The 14,190-nt window shown below is 37.2% G+C and overlaps 1 protein-coding gene and 2 pseudogenes across 2 annotated transcripts; all 3 read right to left on the reverse strand.

The window, feature by feature from the left end:
* Nucleotides 1–1,294: 1,294 nt before the first annotated feature.
* LOC148696014 (uncharacterized) lies at nt 1,295–3,008 on the reverse strand (annotated as a pseudogene). The gene is made up of 2 exons (XR_015964886.1): nt 1,863–3,008; nt 1,295–1,551 (listed from the first exon to the last, which is right to left on the reverse strand). The product of XR_015964886.1 is annotated as an uncharacterized LOC148696014 (transcript).
* Nucleotides 3,009–3,370: 362 nt separating this feature from the next.
* LOC137733318 (protein HOTHEAD-like) lies at nt 3,371–6,050 on the reverse strand (annotated as a pseudogene).
* A 6,726-nt stretch (nt 6,051–12,776) lies between these two features.
* Nucleotides 12,777–13,103, reverse strand: LOC137734520 (uncharacterized). The gene has a single exon (XM_068473767.2). It carries the CDS (start codon nt 13,101–13,103, stop codon nt 12,777–12,779), a length of 327 nt encoding a protein of 108 aa, XP_068329868.1.
* Nucleotides 13,104–14,190: the final 1,087 nt, after the last annotated feature.

Below are 14,190 nucleotides of genomic sequence, written 5' to 3' on the forward strand. Positions count from 1 at the left end.
TTGTGAGCCGGTGGTGGAACTAAGCTCTAGGTTTTGTTAGCTTGCAGTGCTTCAACCTCGAGCCGCATCGCTTCTCGCCACTTGGGGTCTTTAACTGCCTGAGTAAAAGATGTAGGTTCTCTTTGCAGGGTAATATTAGTAGTAAAGGTTCGATGAGGAGAAGAAAGGTTGGCATAAGAAAGAACATGGGAGAGACTATGAGCCGTACCAGAAGTGGTGACCTCAGCCGAAGAAGATGACGGGGCGAGACGTGAGGGGAGGGCCGCATCAATGTGAAAGTCCTGCAATGCGGTAGGGAGCTTTGTGGCGCGAGAAAACTTGCAAGGTTGTGGTGGAGATTGGGCGGGAGGCAAAGGTGAGTGAATCTGATTAAAGGAGATTGGGTCCAAGTTAGGAAGGTTGATATTAGAGGATACAGGTTCTGTAGATGAGGGAGACGTGGAAGGAGAATGATTATGATGATGGTTAGCGGAAGACGGGGGATTGTGAGAGATTGTAGGATTATCATAATGGGCTAGACGAGGTAGAGAAGGAAACAAATCAGTATTAGAGGATGGAAAAGACTCTGAATTTTTCTGGAAAGGAAAAACATTCTCAAAGAAAACCACATCCCTTGAAACTAGGGATTTCTTAGTTGTCAAGTTATAAACTTTATAACCCTTTTGACCGTGTGGCTATCTTTTGACCGTGTGGATAGCCAAGGAAAACGCACTCCGTTGATCGAGGATCAAACTTACTAGGACGGGTTGGATGTGTGGATACAAAGTATTGACAACCAAAGACTCTTAAATGAGAATAACTGGGTTCCTTATGGAAAAGTTTTGCAAAAGGTGTTTTTCCTTGAAGAATTGGAGTTGGTGTGCGATTAATCAAGTAAGCCGTTGTAAGTATGGCATCTCCCCAAAATGGTTTTGGAAAATTGGCTTGGAAAAGGAGGGCCCTGGCCATATTGAGCAAGTAGCGATGTTTGCGTTCAACAACACCATTTTGTTGTGGTGTGTTAACGCAGCTAGTTTGGTGGATAATGCCTTGAGAAGAATAGAACTGGGGAATCTTAAACTCCGGACCGTTGTCACTCCTAACGACCTTAACATGTTTACCAAACTGAGTTGTTGCCAAATGAATAAAATGGATGAGGAGAGTGCGTGCTTCAGACTTGTGTTTCATCAAATACACCCAAGTGCTTCGTGAATGGTCGTCGACAATTGTTAGGAAATATTGTGCACCAGAAAAGGTTGGAACATGATAACCTCCCCAAATATCAATGTGAATTAAATCAAAACAAGATGCACTACGAGTAGTACTTAATGGAAATGGTTGTCTAGTAAGTTTGGCTAAAGGACAAATAGAACAAGAGCTTGAATCACAAGCTTTATTTGCAAGAAATGAAAATAAGGAAGACGCTTTATTTGAAGGATGCCCAAGTCGTTCATGCCATAAACTGTCTGAGTTGGTGTGTACCACATTGCATGTTCCTTTCTTTGGTAGGTTGAGTCGGTAGAGTCCCTCCCTCTCAGTTCCCATCCCAATCATCTTCCCCGATTGTAGGTCCTGTATGACACAAATTTGTCTTAGAAAGATGGTAATCTGGAAGGAGTCGAACACTAGTTTGCTCACAGAAATTAAGTTAAGGTAAAACAAGGGTACACATAGAATGTTGTGAAGAACAAAATGTGGTGAGAAGGCTACGGTGCCAACATAAATGACATGTGTTGTGGTACTATCGGGAAGTTTGACCCAATGATTAGAGACTATCTTGAATGAGGTAAGCAAGCTGGGATTACAAACAATATGATCGCTTGCACCACTATCTATTATCCATATTGGCTCTTTACTATTCTGTGCAAGGGAGAAAAGTTTACCTGAAAGCTCTTCATAATTGGGAATGTTACCGACCAAATTAGCTGAAACAACCTTCGTTTTGAGCATCTTGAGAAGTTGGTGACACTCTTCTCGTGAAAAAGAGAAGTTACTCACAGCTTCCTTTTGATCATCTTGAGGGGCTACATGATTTGCTTTTGATCTTGCTTGGCCACTTTCGGTAGTATTCTTCCTCCTTCAACAGTAGTCATATGTATGTCCCTTCCCATTGCAATATGTGCATTTGAGATGGGCTCTGCAGTTCTTTGTGTTGTGGTTGGTCATGTTGCATTTTTCACAGAATTTTGCTTCTCCTTCTATAGACTTGAAATCACGAGTCGCTTTCTGTACTACAAAAGCAGAAGATTCTTATGGTGTCGTGGACTTGCCAGCAGTAGTTTCTGCCTACTTCTCTTGGCGTAGTACCATCGCATAAGCTTTGTTCAGGTTCAGAAGTGGATCTAACCCTATGATGTTGCTGCGGGTCTGTGCAAAATTCTCATTAAGTCCCATAAGGAATTTCATGGTCTTTTGCGTTTCCATGAACTTCTTAACTTCAGCTGCTGCTTCACAGGTACAAGTAGGAAAACCACAGAAAGCATCCTTTTCATCCTATAGGCTTTTGAGTTTTGTGAAGAAGGAAGTGACTGAGTTTGTGCCCTATTCACATTCATGTATGTCGTTCTCTATATGGAACAACAAAACTGTATTAGTGTGGGAGAATCTCTCTTGTAATTCTAACCACATACCTCTAGCATCCTTGCAATGAATGACACTGCTTGAGATGTTTTTTGACATGGCTCCTAGCAACCAGGTTTTGACAAGAACGTTGCATCGGTCCCATTGCAGTTGTTCATCATAATTGTGAGTTGGCCTTTGTAAAGTTCCATCAATAAAACCCTTCTTGTTCTTGATAGTGAGTGCCATGTTCATTGACTGCACCCACGTTGTATAATTGTCTTCCATCAGTGGTTGTGAAATAAGGACACCACCTGGTTGGTCTGAGTGATGGAGGAAAAAAGGATGATTGGAATTCTCCCATGATTATGAGGTCTTGGAAGAGTTCGAGCCCTTTCTGGGTTCAATGAGTCTCTGCTCTTCGTCACCAGCCATGAGGTATTCGTTTGTGTGAACTTCTAGGTTCTCAAGAGCGATTGCTCTTATACCATGAAGAAATTTATAATGAGAATAATTTCTGTATATTACATTGTGCAAAGTCTTGCAATATATATACAATTTACATATGATACAATCCATTATTCTAGGACCTATTCTAGGTAAATTGATTTAATAACAGCAATTACAGGATGTCACCAAATCAGTTGTGATTCTTTCCTTCAATAGAAATTATATATTTTGATAGGAAAATAAAATATGAGAACAACAATATAGATTATTAACTCCTAAGGTTCCAATCTATGTTCTATACAATGTTTTAATCAAATATCTGAGTGACATGTATTCCAACAATCATTAATCGACTCTCTTTTGGGAAACAAAGGTGGTCAGATCAGTTTTTCTTCTTCGATCCACGGAGTAATCCATCATGCAGAATCCTTTGTCCCATGTGTCTACACCACATAAAAAAATTAAAAAAAAAAAAACATAACAAAAATGCAAGTTTTGTTATTTTTCTTGAATAACATGACTAACTATTCCACATGTATATATACACACACACTTACCTTCCGAGCATCATAACAGTAGCTTGAGGGTTAGTACCCGGTGTGCGATAAAACGTCGATCCATCAACCACCCTAAGAGAATCAATGCCAGGAACCCTATATCCTTTATCAACAACCCTCCCAACTCGACAACCTCCATGATAGTGACATATGGTCATCACAGTGTCTATGCAGAATTGTTCCAAAGAGAATGTAACGTTGGCATGTTTTCGCCTTCCGTTCAACGGTAAGGCCAACATCAGGTCAATGAGAGCTTCAACCGGCATGTATTTGTAACGGAACTTTGAGTAGGCTTCAGAGTTCACAACATCGATAATTGTCTTCATGCCCTCAATGCACTTCCTTAAGTCCTCTGGTTCTTTGAAGTAGTTAAAGATGACAAATGGATTGTCGTTAGGGTTTGTGTTCCTCAGCGCTAGATGGCCTCTGGAGAGTGGATCCATGATTTTTTCAAGTATGACTCCGGCTGAGAGTTTTATTGACAATTTCGTTTACAGTATCTCCTGCCCAAGCCATGATTTTGGTGAAGCTCTAAAAGGATGGTGCTTAGGCTGCAACTGCGAAACCAAATTGAAATGGCGAATTGTTTCATTTTGTTATATCTAAAACTATATAGAATCATTTGAAAACATTTCATAGAAAATAGAGCTAGAGTATAAAAATGGGAGTTTTAACGAAAAACCCACGATACTGTTCACTTTAACGAAAAACCACATTTTTACACTAAAAAGTCAATTCTGGTACTATTCACTTTACCTTTATTTTGTTCTTATCATTAAAACTCAAAATTTTCAAACCTTTTTCATTAGTTTTCCTTAATAAATACATATCAAGTTGTATAAACTATGGCTTGAAGTCTATTGATCATTTGTTTGTAACCCTACCTATGGTAATTGGGCCTGATGAAACTTACCCAAAAATGTAATATCTTAGCCCAAAATGCATAAGCTGGCAAGACGAGAAATGGAAACCTGACTCAAAAAGTGCTTAAAGTGGCCTATGAGCCAAAGCCCAAAGGAATGGAAAGGGTCAATCCGCCAGCTCCTCCAATGTAGCTTCCAAACTGTTTGATGCCCCACTTGAACGAGGGAAACCTCAACTGGTTGAGGTGAAGGAAATGAACAGAATATTCATTGGATTATCCGCCATCCCCTGGCCGACCATGGGGCAGTCCGCTATCACCTTGATGCTGTGGGCTCGGAGATGGAAGGCAGACCGCATGCCGCTCATCATCAACAACTAAGTACTAGTTTGGTACTAAGGTGATTTTATAAAAAAAACAGGTATAAAAAAATTAAGTTAAAAAAAGTGTTTGGTAAACATTTAAAAATAGCTTATTTTCACAGTTTTGGGTGACAAAAAGTTGAAAACGTGAAGTAGAAAAAATGAGCTTATTCTCACAGCATAGCAGAATCAATTTTTTTTCAAAGCATAGCAATACCAAACCAATCCTAAATGCTTCTAATCACACTGACTAAATAAGACGATTCTATTCTTCTTTGAGTTCCTCTTTAGGTATGCACGGTGCCTAATAATACCATGTGCATCTTTATAAATCACACCATAAGCTTGTGGTCTTAGTTATCCTGCACAAAAAGTAGCACCATAAGCTAACTGCTAAATAATAAAACTATATTCTACAATTTTTATATAAAAATATGATTTTTCCAACATTATTGGTTAATAAACGCTTACCAGGAATGTGTCTAAACAACATTTTTTGCACAGTTGCATGCAAATAAACAGTGATCTTTCTAGGTCTGCATACTGAAGCAAATCTGGAGCTGTGTATCTATATCCATCTGCATAAAAATAGTCCCACCAACTTTAGTCCCATACAAATGCTCTTAGGTAAACCCGAGGCAAGACTCCCACTTCAAGCAAACCATCTCTGAAAGCACTCTCCCACTGCAAAATCTCCGGTTCAAAAGCCACCACTTTCTCAACCCATTCATACGACTGATCGACCATTCTCTGGTTCCAACCTACTCCCTTGATGTAATGTGTGCTGGCACGCGTGTAGAACCTGGCGTTCAATGCTGAGCCGCCACCCAGCACGCGTGTGCGGATGTTAATGACGCCATCCTCTGAGGTGAACTGCTGGGCTGGGGATGTGGGAGAGGTGTCCAAAAGAGTGGGGGCAAGATTTTCAGTGTTGATTATGTTCGGATTGCCGTAAGGCGAGCCGCCTCTTTCCAGGACTAAAACACTGGCACCGTGAGAGAGAGTGGCGGCTAACGGACATCCCGTGGTGCCTCCGCCGATGCCTATGTAGTCAAAGTGAACCACTGCTGGGGTTGATTTTGCTTCTCTAACAAATGTGTAGTCCGAAGCTGCACACAGATTTATAATAGAAAATAACGATTAATCGAACTGGTGATGCATTTATTTAATTTTGTAACAATTTATGTGTACAATATTCAAACCTTTATCAGAATAACAAATAATGGGAAGCAACAAGGGAATTCCAGCAAGAAGATAAGCTCCAAACAATCTAATACACATTGTGATCTCTAATACACCCAGAGATTATACTATTAATTTTGCAATATATCTATGACGATTTGGGGGTGTTCTTGAAACTAATTACCAAAACCACACTAGCTAATCACCTTTAAATAAGCCTAAACACTAAGGCCTAGTGGCCTAGCTAACGTTTTTTGTGCACAAAAACAGACCTATAGATGTAGATACATTTTTAATTGAACAACATAAATTTGCACCACCTCATGTTCACACACAATTCCCATTTTTTGATCAGTGGTTAAAACCCTAATTAGTCACTTTCTTGTACACGCAACACAGTCGAAGTTACAAATCTCAAAGTCATGGCCCCATGCATGCAGAACAATAACTATTATTTAAATTTGAGGAATATATAAAGACATCACATAAAGTTGAAATGTTTATTAATGGTATGAATTTTGGATCTTATATATATTGTCCTATCTATTCAACTGCGTGCACCGACCCAGTACTTGTTTTTGCATGCCTTGATCGAAAGTTTATAGTAGCTAGGTCTAATTAAGTGGAATTAACTTTTGTGAAGTAACTCAACTGCCCGGAGAGGTATTGGTTGAATCCAATTAATTCAAAGATATCAATGGTGGTCTTTTAGCGTAGTCAGTTACCTGCGAACCTGACTCGGTTTGCTTCCAGATGGAAGTTCTACTTTCTGGGGAAAAAGTGACCAAAGAACTGGAGAAGCAATTCTTTTTCCTTTCTGTGGGTGGAAATTTTATTGGATAGTTCCTTGAGTTATAAATCTGATTAATTGTAATGTGGGAGAATTAATCAATATTATCCCACTCAATAGTATAAAATAACATAGGCGGGTTTATTATATGACTTTAGGGCGATGCACATCGAGATTATACAAAAAGGTTTATTTTATTTTATAATTTATTCTAAAATAGGCATGGGCATTGGGTGAAAAGAACTACACATGAGGGCCAACTCATCGAACTGCTACATCCTACCCTCCCCCCTGTACAAACGATTAGAGGGAATCTAGCCCCCGATTATCCTATATGGTCTTGTATTTGGAGTACATACAGCTAAAGGGTATGAACATAACTTAAAAAGGATGTGCATATAATTAATCGTGACAAATGTTCATTGATTTAGAGCTTGTTTGAATATGATTAAAGGCATGCCACTTCTACCGTGTTGAAAGAAAAAATCACTTACGAAGAAGCTCGTGGAAGACGTTCTCCTTGGAATGAATTATAAGATAATAAAATCATTAATGACTAAAAAACCGTTTACACAAAAACATTTCAAAATGAGCACTTAAGCCAAAGGTTTTAAGGAGAAAGCAAAACTGAAAAGTCTATCATTCATGAAAAGTTAAGAACGTCCATCAAACCAACTTCCTATTATTTTCGAAAAATGTAAAAGATAAGTTAATTTTTGAACATGATAACATGTCGTTTTATTGTAAACGAACAAAAAATTTCAATTAAAGTGGAACTTATTTGTTGGTTTCAAACCTAGTCCCTGACCTTTATTATTAGCCCAACCCCGGCCCATTGTTGTTTAGAAATGATTACTAATGTGTTCTGTTGTTGGGGCCACATATTTGTTTCCCTAGAACACGGAGAAAGAAGAGAAGTGAGATGTGTAGCCTTTCGCGTTGGTGTTCTATATACAGAGAGTGAGAAATGCAAAGAGACATGAACTCATAACAAACTTGTCTACGTACGTAAGTAACGTGTATACAATAACAGAGAAAATGGAGAGCGTAATAGTCAATGGACTTCCATTTCATATTATTCCAATTAGGTTGATTGGTGAGTATAACTGTACAACATATAAAATTGATCTAAATCTTCAAATGCAGAGGATTCACGCAACAAAATTTGCCTAGTCAAACGGAAGCCTAAGCACTTTGTGAGGCCAAACTTGCTCCAGTTCAAGTTTTGGACAGATTTTGGGACCATTGTGTCTTATACACCAAGTGCAACAATACAATTGATTGGAATTTTTTTTTAATTTCCAGCTAATTGTAATATTATACTTGGTATATCAGCTTGTGTTCCTCATACATTAAAAATTTTCTCCAAACCTTGGACAACGTGGACCCACTTAGTATTTAGAATCCAAACCTCTAGCCCTCCCCTACTAGAACAAAAAATATAGGGAAAATTTGAAATATGTCTAATTTTATAAACTACCTTTTGAAATAAGTCCAATTTTTAGTAATTTTTGACTTTTGAAATAGGTCCAATTTTTAGTTACTTTGGACTTATTTCAAAAAACCCCAAAAATATATAGTACTATCATTGTTTTGAGGGGCTAGATTTTGCCTCTAGCCTCTAGCCCTTTCCCAACCTATTATGGGCAAGCTAGGGTTACTGTGTTTTTTTTTTTTTTTAATTGATTATGTTGTGTTGTGAGAATACACAGGTGTGAAAAAAACATATAAGTGTTTTGTAAACTGTAGTGCTAAAAGTGTTTTTAGTAATAAAAAGATGGGGTAGAGATTGTCAATATGGAAGTTTCATTAATTGGTATGGTAAGACCCAAAAATACCACCTTTTTGGAGTAAGGATAATATACGCACACTCCCTGGGGCAAGACCCGGAGTGAATAGAAGGCCAAGCCTACCCCCTAAGGGGGATTGATCTAACCAGGTGGTTCCCAATATGATCGAATCTAACCGACGTAACCGCCAAAGTGAGTCGGTCCACTCCAGAGTACGAACTCGGCTAACTATCTCCATCCAGGTACTAGATTGCACAAGCTAAACTGCATAGTACCTTCCAGCCACGTGAAGTGTTAAGCTATGGAGTCTGGCGTAGCCGCTCCTTCCACTCACGATGGAGAAGAGACAGACAGTCCTTCTTTGACGTGGCGCGGCCTCCTTTATTCTCGGGCACTGAGAGGAATGTCGGGTGATATGGACCGACTCTGCAAGGCCTATAGATACACCTTGTGACTCCTAAGCAGAGGTAAGACACTCATAACCCATAAATACATTTCACCCTTCTTTCTACCATTGCTAACTTAAGCATCTGAGCCTCTACGCCAAAAACCACCCTTCCCGGCGCTTGGACTCACGGTGTTTGCATGTTTTTGCCTCGCGCAGGTTTCATTCCTTGATGGTTGTATATCAGCTCCAACACATACAGTTCACCTGACTCCAATGAAAAAAAAACGTTTTTTGAGAAGCATATGTAGAGTTGCTTCTACTTTATACTGTTTTGGATCCATAATTTTGAAAAGAAAAAAAATTCATTTACCAACACAATTAAGGCCCCAACTTTTCTAAAAAGCTACTTTAAAAAAAAAAGAATTGTTGGCGCTCCAAAAAACTCATTTTGCACTACAACCTTTCTATAATTAGAAAGAAAAAAACACTTGTGAGGAGTGTAAAATGAGATTTGTGAAGTGCTAATAATAGTTCCCTAAAAAAAAAAAAAAATTAGAAAACCCAACCCAGCTCTATATCTACTCTAAGAATTCAGATGCATTTTAAGAAACTATTTATGAGTTACTTCACTAACAAGAAGCACTTTTAACTTTTCTTACTAAGGAGGGCGTATTCAATTGAGAATTTGAGAGACTTTAATGGATTTTTATGGAGTTTAATTGAATTGTAGAGATTCTATATAAAATTTTATTCAATTCCCTCGAAATCTCATGGGGAGAGGTGAAATTTGTGGATACTTAAAATACACTACGAAATCTCCCCAATTCCTTCTAATTCCTCAATTTTCTCAAATTCTTTAAAATCAATTTTTAATTGAATACATCTGGAATGTTATAAACTTCTTTAAAATCCTAATTGAATACACCTGAATTTCTAAGGATTTTAATAAACTATCTTAAAATTCTAATTGAATACACCTTGAATTTCAAAGAATCATTTAAAATCCTGATTGAATACCTAAATTCATTAAAAGAATTAAAATCCCTCAAAATCCCAATTGAATACACCCTCCCTAAATAATGCTAGAAATAAGCGCCAGGGTATTGTAGGTTGAGATCATACCAAATTTATTTTCTCTTTATTTTTTTATTTGATTTGCTTGTTTATTAGTGTATATATTTGGTTATGGTATTTTGTTTTTATTGGCTTAAGCCAAGTCAACTTTATCCATAGTGTACGTGGATGTTTCAAGTACATAGCACGTCGCTGGTTTTGTTGGGAGGGATTGGGTCATCAAACATGTAACATGAACACCTACCAAAACTAGACAAGAGGATTACTTCAAAATCACATTCCACAACCCCCATCACCAAATAAAACGAATTATAGCGTATGCAATATACCCACGAAACAATCCACGTTTAACACGTACATACGATAACGTATGCTCAATTGCAGAGAAGGAAGCAATTAGCAAGCAACCAAAGGATAGTTTTTTTTTTTTTTTTTTTTTTCAAGAAACGATACTTATAACGTTAAGAAAGCATACAATCTTGAAGGAGGACAATTTGGAGTAACTTCAGGGCTTCATTGAACCAATAATTAGTAAAGTTGAAAGTTGAGGTCAACTTGACCATTCTATGCGCTGCTATATTAGCAGATCTACAAAACATGAGAAACTTTTGAAGCATCAAAACCCCCTAGGCTAGTTTTAATGTCTTTCAATCAGCAAATCGAAAGCGAAGAGCCACCATGCCAACTTCCAAGAGCTTGGACCACCCGCAGAGCAACCAAAGAATATATTTTGCATTATGCATGTAAATGTTATTTCTTTGATGTTATTTTTTATTATTTGCAGTTGCCTCTTTTGAATAAATATTTGTGCTTGAAAGTCTCTTATATTTTCTGTGGATATAGTTGGTAGTTTGCAAAGGTATAACTGCTTTGTAGTAAAGGCCGTCAACTTTATAAATGTCGAGGTTTCTATTCATATATGACACAATTAACTTAACGCGTTCATGAATAGTATCCGTCGTTTTAATCTCATAATTACATAATTAAAAGAATTTTTTTTTAGAAAGATAATGAGAGAAACATTTTTCCAATGTGAAATAATCCTGTCAATCTGGTCGGCGGCGGACATGTCAATTCACAGTTAAGGTCGATTGGCTTCTTATTTGAGTCTGTGACACGCATGTTGAAGCATCTCTCACAATTTACACCTAATGAAGTTAAATTATTTTATATTGAATTGTACCAAATATGTAAAACCCAAAATCAAAAAATTGGTAAACCGTGTTGAAACCTTATGGAGTAAGTAACATTTATATTAGAGTAAATTGTAGTTATGATCTCTTAACTTTAACTCAATTGAAGCAATGTTCCCTCAACTAAAAATTCATTACCATTGGTCCCTCAACTCATCAAAACGTGCAACTGTGGTCCCTCAACTAAAAATACATTATCATTGGTCTCTCAACTTTAATTCAACTGGAGAAATGGTTCATTAACTTTAACCCAATTGTAGCAATAGTTCTTCCAACATAACTCGTTTTGACAAAATTTTTGACATAGTTGACGAAAATGACCATAATTTCACACTTTGATGAGTTGAGGGACCCTTATTATATAAATGGTTATTCCAACATAACTTATTTTGACAAAATTTTGACGAAATTGATGAAAATGACTATAACTACACATTTTGATAAGTTTAGGGACCAATGGTAATGGATTTTTAGTTTAGGGACCATTGCTCTAATTTGATTAAAGTTGATGGACAATTGCTACAATTTACTCTTTATATTAAATGGGTTTATTACTAATTGTATGGAGACCTTCTATAAGGCTTTACTCTTAATGAATTTTGCAAATGCTTAAGATAGAAACATTATTGATTTGGATTAGTGAAGGTGTGTCTTAAACTTTGTCAATCCATACCAAAATGAGAAATGTTAAGGGGACTACCTCAAAAGTGGGAACCTCTACCATATCACAGTTTAACATCAATTCACGTGTAAATAAATACAAATGGTAAAGAGTGAAGAATCTTACTTTTAAGAGACCCCTTTGCAGTTCTCTACCAAAATATAGTTATGGCTCTACGTCTAAATCCAAAAACATACTTCAAATATGTAATTACAAACACGTAAAAATGCTAAATTGCACATATTAATATTTCTTATTTTTAAATTGTGCGTTAAAACGGTTGAATTCTTTCTCGATTGAGCAAAAGAGCTGATGGCGGCTAAAGCCTTTGCTCTCGTCTTTCTCACCTGCACGTCATATCCTTTTCGGCGTTACCTTACTCACCTAACAATTAATTTTTTCAATTGTTTAAATTAATTTTCTGTTATTCATAAGATTTGTTCTTCTTCCTTCACCGAATGATCACTCAAGGACCTGTCGTCCCAGGCAGAAATAGCCAAAGACAGGAAATAACAGGAAGAAAACAAAAGATCGTCAATTAATGCATATTATTAATCAAAATTAATCCAATTTAAGAATTCAATTTATGACATGAGATTTCCTTATTAATGCAAAGAACAAAAGAACTAAATGTAAACAGTTTCAATTTCCTTGACATTTTTTCTTGTTCATGATACATAATATACAGGCTAGCTGGGCTCGTAGGAAATCTGTGAGAGTAAAAATCTCAGAGCCTCTAACGTACTTAGCCGCAAAAGAAACACAAGAGTATTGGGTGTTTTGCTTATTTGAAATTTAAGAAGAAAACATAAAATTTAAACTTCCCTAGGAATGAAATTTATGATTCTCTATATATGTTACAACTTACAAGCTGCTACCATGCTACCTGATGATCAAATTGAAAGCTTCAATTTAAATTGATGATATATCTACACCGCTGATGATCGTTCAGTAGGAGTGATCTTGATGACTAGTCCGGGGAAAACATCGTCCGGATCATGGATATGAGGGTTGCGCTCCACGATGTATGGGTCGCCGCACTTGTCACTGATGGTATGGAGTGTCTCACCTTCTCCGACGACATATATTTCATCACACGGCCGGTTGGTCATGAAGTCATTGAAGTGTTTCCCTCGAACCAAGTCGTTGTTGTCTGGCGTAGAGCTGTTCTCTCTGATGGAAGCAAACAAGATCAAGGCTAGTAGGGCAGTGGCGCAGTACCATGAGGCTGCATCTGCCAATTTTCTTGATGCCATATAAATTTTGGGGCTTAGAGAGAGAGAAAAAAGATGAGATATGAGAGGTGGTGTGTTTTCGATGAAACAGAAAGAGGTCTGAGTTTTTGTATTTATAGGTATATGAGGAAGAAAGAAAGGTTTTTGGTTGTTTGCGTTGGGAAGAAGTTGGGTTCAACGTGGACCTGGATATCTTTTTATATATATTAAAAAAAAAATGAATCATTCATCACCTTCCTTGGCCACTATTGATTGAATTACTGAAAAGGACATGATTGGTTTCTGAGGTTTTATATACCTGGATTCTAATTTTTTTTTTTTTTTTTCAATTTTTCAATTTGAGTAAGAACCTTCATTTGGTTAGGACAATTAGAAACGATTTCTACTATTTTGGCATGTGGGATTTGGCTATTTGTCAGAGGCGCTGCAACGTAGGGGTCGGACAAGAAATATATATTAGATATGGGATGAGTCATGAGTATGAATGTTAGATAACTATATGATGCTGTTAGTAGAAGTCATTAAAAATTTAGATATAGATGGATTAACGGTCCACAATTAAACACACTGACATTCTCTCTTAACTTGTATCTTATTCTATTATCAATTTTCTAATTAGAATCTTATGAAGGCTGGATAATTAAACAATTGATTTATGAGGAGTTTTTGTAACTGAAAAATTAAATTTAATAATTAAGAGAATTATAGAATGGTAGTGGCGGAAAATGTGGGGTGGCAAATAGTGTGGGAAGAAAGTGGCAAATAGCGTGAGGAAATGGAGGCCTTCCCCACTCACCACCTAGAAAAAACCTGTAACCATCATGTCATGGTCAAGCAACTAATATGACTGACCCAAAAGAAAGCTTCAAACTTGTGCTTTGCCATGGCTACGTAGACTTTTGACATTCTTGCACCAAATGGTTCTTTGAGACCTTTTGGACTTTGCCTCCTTGCGTGTTCCAAATCCTTGGTGTATTGGACCAGCTGACCAAGTCACCCCTTTCCTCAAAGAAAAGGCTTGTGGAATGGTGTCTCGACTACGTCACTAATAAGACATTTTTCATAAAAACATAAGTTCTGTATATTTTGGTTTCATTCAAGATTCAAC

Source organism: Pyrus communis, chromosome 7 (genome assembly GCF_041283825.1).
Source record: "Pyrus communis isolate YQ-2024b chromosome 7, ASM4128382v1, whole genome shotgun sequence".
NCBI classification, from domain to species: Eukaryota; Viridiplantae; Streptophyta; class Magnoliopsida; order Rosales; family Rosaceae; genus Pyrus; species Pyrus communis.